We start from the raw sequence: 8,536 nt of genomic DNA, 5'->3' as shown, positions 1-8,536 counted from the left end.
TAATTGGGCAGTCGTATTTTATGTTCCTTTTGATGGCCTAGAAGGCCCTTCTTTCCTTGTCTCTCAGAGCGTTCACAGCTTTGTGGAAGGTACCTGTGGTGCTGATGTTTAGGCTGAGGTAGGTATAGTTCTTTGTGTGCTCGAGGGAAATGGTGTCTAGATATAATTTGTATTTGTGGTCCAGGCAACTGGAACTTTTTTGGACACCATTATTTTAGTCTTACCGAGATTCACTGTCTGTCACGATCGTCATACATAGAGGAGGACCAAGGCGCAGCGTGTTGAGCGAACATACTTTAATTAGTTAAAGTGCACACACGATACAAAACAACAAAACGACTCGTAACGTCCTAGGTAACAATGACCAACTGGAACAAAAACCCACAAACACCAAGGGAAAACAGACAGTTTAAATATGGCTCCCAATCAGAGACAACCAGCCACAGCTGACACTCGTTGCCTCTGATTGGGAGTCACTCAGGCCAACAAAGAAACAGAAGAACTAGAACCCCCAACATAGAAATATAACACATAGAATGAAAACACCCTGGCTCAACATATAGAGTCCCAGAGCCAGGGTGTGACAGTACCCCCCCCTAAAGGCGCGGACTGCGACCGCGCCTCCACTAGAACAAAACAGGGGAGGGCTGGGTGGGCATTCCTCCTCGGCGGCGGTTCTGGCTCCGGCCTTGCCCACCACCCTCCAATAAACCCCCCATAGCGCCCCTGGTCCGGTCTGGCCCCGCTGGCTGGAGCTGAACTGGACGTAGCAGGAGCGGTTAGCTTCAGCTCCGTAGTGGAGCCGTTGACCGGTACCTTACCAGGCACCGGTGACCCAGGCACGGGTTGTGCTGGACTGACGACGCGCACCCCTGGCTTGGTGCGTGGAGCCGGAACGGGCCGGACCGGGCTGACGACTCGCACCCCTGGCTTGGTGCGTGGAGTAGGAACGGGCCGAACCAGGCTGACGACTCGCACCCCTGGCTTGGTGTGTGGAGTAGGAACGGGCCGGACCAGGCTGACGACTCGCACCCCTGGCTTGGTGCGAGTGGCATGAACAGGCCGGGCCGGGCTGGCGACGCGCACCGTAGACTTGGTGCGAGTGGCAGGAACAGGCCGGGCCGGGCTGACGATGCGCACCCCTGGCTTGGTGCGTGGAGTAGGAACAGGCCGGACCGGGCTGGCGACGCACACCGTAGGCTTGGTACGAGGAGCAGGGACAGGCCGGACCGGGCTGGCGACGCACACCGTAGGCTTGGTGCGTGGAGCAGGGACAGGCCGGACCGGGCTGGCGACGCACACCGTAGGCTTGGTGCGAGGAGCAGGGACAGGCCGGACCGGGCTGGCGACGCACACCGTAGGCTTGGTGCGAGGAGCAGGGACAGGCCGGACCGGGCTGGCGACGCACACCGTAGGCTTGGTGCGTGGAGCAGGGACAGGCCGGACTGGGCTGGCGACGCACACCGTAGGCTTGGTGCGTGAGCAGGGACAGGCCGGACCGGGCTGGCGACGCACACCGTAGGCTTGGTGCGTGGAGCAGGGACAGGCCGGACCGGGCTGGCGACGCACACCGTAGGCTTGGTGCGAGGAGCAGGGACAGGCCGGACCGGGCTGGCGACGCACACCGTAGGCTTGGTGCGTGGAGCAGGGACAGGCCGGACCGGGCTGGCGACGCACACCGTCCATTTGGTGTGGGGCCGTAACAGGCCGGACCGTACTGGGGACACACACCACTGGCTCTACTTTGACCAGTGGCCCCCGTAACCTGGTGGCCTTCTGAATACGCCCCTTTTCTGCCTCCGTCAGCCCCATCGTCCATGCCCTGTGCCCCCCCCTAAAAATTATTTGGGGTTGCCTCTCGACCGTCCGACGACGACCCTGATCACGCCGTTGCTCCTCTCTCCGTCGCCTCTCTACAGTCTCACTCCATGGCCGGCGATCCATCCCGGCCAGGATTTCCTCCCAGGTCCAGGACCCCTGCCCGTCCAAAATCTGCTCCCACGTCCAGGCTGCCTGCTCCTGGACACGCTGCTTGGTCCTGGTATGGTGGGTTTTTCTGTCACGATCGTCATACATAGAGGAGGACCAAGGCGCAGCGTGTTGAGCGAACATACTTTAATTAGTTAAAGTGCACACACAAAACAACAAAACGACTCGTAACGTCCTAGGTAACAATGACCAACTGGAACAAAAACCCACAAACACCAAGGGAAAACAGACAGTTTAAATATGGCTCCCAATCAGAGACAACCAGCCACAGCTGACACTCGTTGCCTCTGATTGGGAGTCACTCAGGCCAACAAAGAAACAGAAGAACTAGAACCCCCAACATAGAAATATAACACATAGAATGAACACACCCTGGCTCAACATATAGAGTCCCAGAGCCAGGGTGTGACACTGTCAAGGCCCAGGTCTGACAGAATCTGTGCAGAAGATCTAGGTACTGCTGTAGGCCCACCTTGGTTGGGGACAGAAGCACCAGATCATCTGCAAACAGTAGACATTTGACTTCAGAGTATAGTAGGGTAAGGCCGGTTGCTACAGACTGATCTAGTGCCTCGCCAATTCATTGATATATACAATGGGGGAAAAAAGTATTTAGTCAGCCACCAGGATTTGTGACCTGTTTTTGTTTGTTGTCGTAGTTGTGTCTAGGGGGGCATATTGGGGAGGGAATGCTGTCACCTCCAGGTAGGTGTTTGTCCCCCTGTGTGCTGAGAGTGTCAGGTCCTTGACTGGTTCTTGCGTTTAGGTCACCACAGACTAGAACATGGAAATGGTTGATCTCCCCCTCTAGGATGGAGAAGCTGTTGTCATTAAAGTATGGGATTCTAGTGGGGGGATACAGGTAGCACACAGTAGGACATTTTTCTCTGTTATTTCTAACCAAATGTAAAATGCTCCTGTTTTGATCAATTCAGTAGAGTGGGCTAGGTCTGATATACACCAAATTAGCATATCCACTGAGTCTCTTCCCTTTTTCACACCTGGTAGTTTGGTGGATGGGACTACCAGCTCTCTGTAACATAGAGGGCAACCAGTGGGTCTGTCTCCTCTATACCATGTTTCTTGTAGGATGACAATGTCTGTATTTCTGATATCTTTGGTGAAGTCTGGGTTCCTGCTCTTTAGGCCAAAGGCAGATGACCTCAGACCTTAGATATTCCAGCATGATATAGTAAAAGCTTTGTGTTCCATAGTGTCCAGTGTTGTGCCATGTGTGGTTATGCCTCAGACTAATAGGTGTGAGCAGAGCATGCTGGGCATCTGATACATGCCTCTTAGATCGCTGAATGGGGCTTGGGCGGGTGTAGGAGTGGGGGTTGGCCCTTTGCTCTGCTCACGGCCTGGGCGTCTGTCTGTCTGTCTGTCGCTCTCTCTCTCTCTCTCAGGTGTTACGGTACTTCAAAAGACAGCCAGTATGACGGTACTTCAAAAGACAGCCAGTATGTCTGACGTTCAGAGCGGAAGAAAGAGATGAGAGAAAGCCAGTTAGTTTTAGCAGGTGAACGGTTTCCCTTGATTCATACTTGAATGGGGAGGGATGGAAACATGAGGATCAAAAGGAGCTTCTCTCTTGCGCTCACACAGTCGCTGTCGAAGGAAAACCTCCTCTCCAAAACAGAAACTTTTCAGGAAATTGATTTTATTTATTTATTAACAAACATACAATTATGAAACTTCAGAAGCTATTTTGAATACATTTTCTTAGTCCTAGAGTCATGAAATGTTCCGAGTACATTGAGGGGAGTTAATGCTTCCAATACATGTAAAAACATGAAAATTGGCAAAAATGGAGTTAAAAGGTTTTCATCCAACAGCGACAACATGCACACACACACGCATGCACTCATACAAAAACATACACACACACACACACACATTCTGAAAATTCAGTGGATTGTTATACTGTATGGGACATTATTGTCCAGGGGTTGCTAACATGGCATTGTATTACTATGTGATGTCATCAGAGAGCATCATCATTATTTTTGTTGAAAACTCAATGACCAAATTCTTTCTGGATACGGTGGTCTCGGTGGGGGCAGTGTGAGGAGGGAGGGGTGGAAGGCAGGGGAGGGAGGGAGGAGATGTAGGGGAGGATGGGAGAGTAGGATGGAGGGAAAGATAGAGGAGATGGAGAATGGAGGGAGGTGGGGATGGGGGAGAGGGGAGTGTAGGAGGGGTAGGTGATGAGGGAGTGAGGTGTGGTGGGCGAGAGAAGAAGAGGTAGAGGAGGGTGATGAGAGTGCCATACTGAAAGCTGTGTGTTGTAGAATGAAATGATGAAGGGTGGGTGGAGGAGGGTGGGTCATTAGAGGCTGCCGTACGGGTACAGGGGGATGAGGAGGGGGGAGGCTGGGGGTAGGGTGTGTCTGTAAGAGCTGTGTTTGTACCTGGTGTGCGTCTAGCTCTAGAGAGGTATTTAGGGAAGTAGAGTGTGTGTTTTGCTCTTGAGTGTGTGCTACATGTGTATGAGTGTGTGTGGGGTGTGTGTATGGCTCTGGGGAGGGGGTAGGTGGTGTGTGTGCCGGTGTGTGTGTCTCTGTCCCCAGTAGTAGTCTCTGCATGTGCTCTCGTGCTTGCTCCTGCAGACAGCGATACTTGTCCATCTCCTCAGCGCTGAAGCTGATTAGCTGTTGAGACAGAGGAGGGGAGGGGCCTTGTGACCACTGACCCCTGTGAGATAAAGTTTGGACAGGATATGAGGTCACAGCAGGATGTGATGTCAGGGAAGGACAGGACGTGTCCTCTCTAGTTTTCTCAGGGCTCTGAGACGAGAGGGGTTGAGGGCACGGTCGACCACTTGGGACCGCTCCATTCTTCATACTCCCCTTCCCTTGGTTGTGGTTCTGGTCCTGTCTCTGGACCTGGTCTTGATTGTGGTCCTGTTTCTCTGTTTGGTCAGGGCCCTCCCTCTCTATTTCTGCCCCTCGTCTCTTAGTTCTTCTCCTGATCGCTGGTAGTTTCCCGATAAGTGGCAGTAGCAGAGTTCTCCTGGGGTTCCCCTCTCTGGGCTGTGGGGGGGCTTTGGACTCTCTGTCTGAGAGACATGTAGGCTGTGCTGTGGGGTTGGGGCTCCTGTCCTGTGGATGGGTGGTATCAGTGCTGGGCAGAGGTCTAGGAGGAGTAGGTTTGAGGCTGGGGGCTTGGTGTTTCTCCTTGGTGGGTGAGGGAGATGGTGCTCGCCTGGGCACCCCTGTTGTTTTTCTCCCAGTCAGGGTTAGTCTTGAGCGGGTACTAACGCTACTCCACCCCCCACTCAGGTCTGACACACTGGTGCTGCTGCTACAGGAGCCAGGGCTGGGCCGTCGGGGCAGCCAGTCAGGGCTAGAATCAGGCCAGGGGCTGGGGCTGGAGATGGGGCATCTGGTAACTTGCACACTGGGGACAGACTGGGAGCCAGGGCTGGGGCTGTGTCTATGGTCAGGGCATCTGGTAACCCAGTCCCAGCTAAAACACTCAGGTCTGGGGCTGGGGCTAGGTCTGGATCCCTTCTCCCAGCTGCTCCAGCTCTCTCTACCTTCAGTGGACCTCTGTCTCTCCCAGTTGTCCTCCCAGCTATATCTGTCCTCCCAGCAGTATGTCCCCCTGTCCTCCCAACTGTCACTGCTGCCCCAGGTACATCTGTCTGGGCTTGAGTCCCCTGGTCCCCTGTCCCAGACCTCTCTCTCTCCCTCCCCAGGACTAGACCTCCATCTCCTGTCCCTCTCCAGAGTCCTGTGACTGGGGGTCGAGAGATACCTCCGCCAGCCCCCTCCACTGACTCCTCCAGGGCTGGATTCCCTGCTTACCCAACCCTGCCTCCTACTCCCCCTATCTCTGCTCCCTCTCTCCCTACCACCCCTATCTCTGCTCCCTCTCTCCCTACTCCCCCTCTCCCTGCTCCCTCTCTCCCTACCACCCCTATCTCTGCTCCCTCTCTCCCTACTCCCCCTCTCCCTGCTCCCTCTCTCCCTACCACCCCTCTCCCTGCTCCCTCTCTCCCTACCACCCCTATCCCTGCTCCCTCTCTCCCAACAGCCTCTACTCCCTCCATCCCAGCTCTCCCTCCTCCCTCTCTCTGTTCTCTCCCACTCCTCGCTCTCTGACCACTTCCTCTTCCTATTAATGTATTTCCTGTTTCTTTGGATGTGTTTACTCTTCCTCACTGGGCTGCAGGTAATGTTGCTACCAGGGATGTTGTCATGGCGACTGTAGACGGGGTAGCCCCCGCTGTAACCGTGGAGACCACCATATGCCACTGGGAGGTTGTGAGCCTTTTCCCAGGGTGACCCGGATGTAGAACACAGAGCTGAGTCTGAACTCCAGTAGAAAGGCCAATCCTCCCTTTCTCCTCTCTCTACCTCTCCATATCTCTCTCTCTCCCCCTCTCCCTCTCTATACAGCTGAGACTCTGTGCTGTAGTACTCTGTCCTCTCTGTGACTCTCTGTGCTGTGTTGAACTGGGAGGCAGAGTTATAGTGATAGTGATGTTGGTCTCTACTGTGACTCATGTGAGGCCTTTGTCTGTCAGAGCAGGGTACAGACTCAGAGTCCCACTCTCCCACCAAGCACTGAGTCCCACCCCTCCTCCTCTTCCTCCTCTTCCCCCCTACATTTCTTCCCCTCTTTCCGCCTGTCTCTCCCTCCCACTCTATTTCCCTGTCTCCTTCTCCCTCTCTGTCTCCGTCACATCTCCTCTTTCCGCCCCACCAGGTGGAAACAGAGGTTATGACGCTCCTAAGACGCTGCCGATCTCCCTCACACTCGTTTGAAGTCCCATTATACCTCTCTCCTCTCAATTTCTTCTTTGTGCTGTCGTTTCTCCTCTTCTTCTTTGTGCTGTCGTTTACATTTCTGCATGACACATCTGTCGGAGTGCTTACTGAACCGCCCACGGAGTGTGTGCACGAGCTGGCAGCGTGCGTACACACACACCTCACCTCACTTGCACACACACACTCGGCGGCGCAGGGCTGGATGACAGCCTCTAATTTAGGCCTGGGGGTTCTGACGGCTCGTTCGCTCTCCTGTCTCACATGTCCTCCTAATCTGCCCCCCTGGGGATTGTGGGGGTTTGTGTGAGTGTTGTCACCGCGAAGGGGGTCTCCGTTCCCGAAGAGGGGGTGGTGCCACGCCTCTCCTACAGGCGGAGTGAACCCAGATTCACCTCCACTCTCTGGCACTATTGCTTCTGCCTGGAAGGCTGCTGTCACTCCATGTGCTTCTGTCTTCTCTACAACGTGACAGGATGATGAGTGTGTGACTCCCTCATCTGTCCCGCCTGTCTCTGTATATAGATCTGTATTGGATTCTACATTTTTTGTGTCCTGAGGAGGAGGCTGGGAGCTAGAGAACATGAGGGAGTCAGACTCCTCTGTGTGTTTCTCTGTCTCCTGCTGGCTTGCTAAGTGGTTACAGTGTAACTTGGTTTGACAGTGGTTGTGGTTGTGTTCAGGGTTACAGTGTAGTGGGTTGGTGTGGGGTTGCCAGTGTGTGGGCTTGCAGCTGTAGGAGAGGTGGGGTTTGGCTGTGGTAAACTGCAGCAGTTCTACTGGCCATCTCAGACGTGTGGATCCATCTCTGGCAACCACATGGAGATAAGAAGATATAGGAGTCTGATTCACCTCATGGCCCTGTTGTCTGTTCTCTGTACCCCTGTTCCTCTCCTCCCTCTCTTCCCCCTCCTCCCTCTCTTCCCTCTCATCTGCTGTACCGTGTTCAGGGCTCTGGTCTGTTTCTCTCAGTCTGGCGTTGTGGGAAGGGCAGCCTGGGTCATGGCTAGCAGAGGACCCGTCTCTCTCCTCCCCTCCTCTCTTCTCTCTTCTCTCCTCCCCCTCTTCCCCGCCTGAAGGGTCTGTCTTGTTTCCGGAGTGAAGACTGTTGGTTGGTTGCCCTAGTAACAGGTTGTCTGGGTGACGCAGCCGTAGCTCATCTCCTCCCCTTCTCTTCTCCTTTATCTGCCCTCGTCCTCCTCTCCCCTCCTCATCTTGCTGGTCTGAGAAGACAGAGGCAGATGGCTCTAGCCTCGGGCCCCTCCTGGAGAAACAGAAGGAGACCCCCACCCTTCCCGTGTCTCTGCCCCACGGAAAGGCAGGGTCTTGGGGGGAGCTGTTCAGGCGAGGCTGGGGATCCTCCAGAGAAGGTCCACATCTGGAATGCAAGTCAGGGGGTGGGGAGGGTGGGAAGGGCCCTCCAGGGAAGATGGGTATGTGGGAAGGATCCACTGGCTGTTGGGGCTGGGAAGGGGAGAGAGGCTTGGTCTGGAGATGGGGGGAGTCGTCTCCCTGGAGGCTAAGAGGGATGGTCTGGGGCTTAGTTAAAGGTACGGTAAAAGCGGGTCGCTGGGAGTTCCCTGTGGTTTGGATTAACCCTGTTTGGGTCAAGGGGACATGGTGGTCCCCTTGTCTGTAGTCTGTCTCTCCACAGTGTCTCTCTGAATGCTGGATCTCAGCTTTCACTGTCCCTCGGAACCTAACAACCTGGCCTGGTACCCTGGTGCAGAGGCGAGGAAAGGGAGGAGAGGTGGAGACGAGAGGATAGCAGAGCA

General features: G+C 54.8%; 1 protein-coding gene across 1 annotated transcript in view; it reads right to left on the bottom strand.

Moving 5' to 3' along the window:
• Nucleotides 1-3,989: 3,989 nt before the first annotated feature.
• Nucleotides 3,990-8,536, bottom strand: part of LOC311108280 (uncharacterized protein) — a gene marked incomplete at both ends in the record, with an annotated part of 29,071 nt that continues 24,524 nt past the window's right edge. The window contains 2 exons of the mRNA XM_084150902.1: nt 3,990-5,854; nt 5,999-8,481. Of these exons, the coding sequence (XP_084007028.1) occupies nt 3,990-5,854; nt 5,999-8,481 (4,348 nt within the window). The remainder of the gene's footprint in view (nt 5,855-5,998; nt 8,482-8,536) is intronic.

This window comes from Coregonus lavaretus (assembly GCF_964263955.1).
Source record: "Coregonus lavaretus genome assembly, chromosome: 3".
NCBI lineage: Eukaryota > Metazoa > Chordata > Actinopteri > Salmoniformes > Salmonidae > Coregonus > Coregonus lavaretus.
This window is presented reverse-complemented; position numbering and strand designations above follow the sequence as displayed.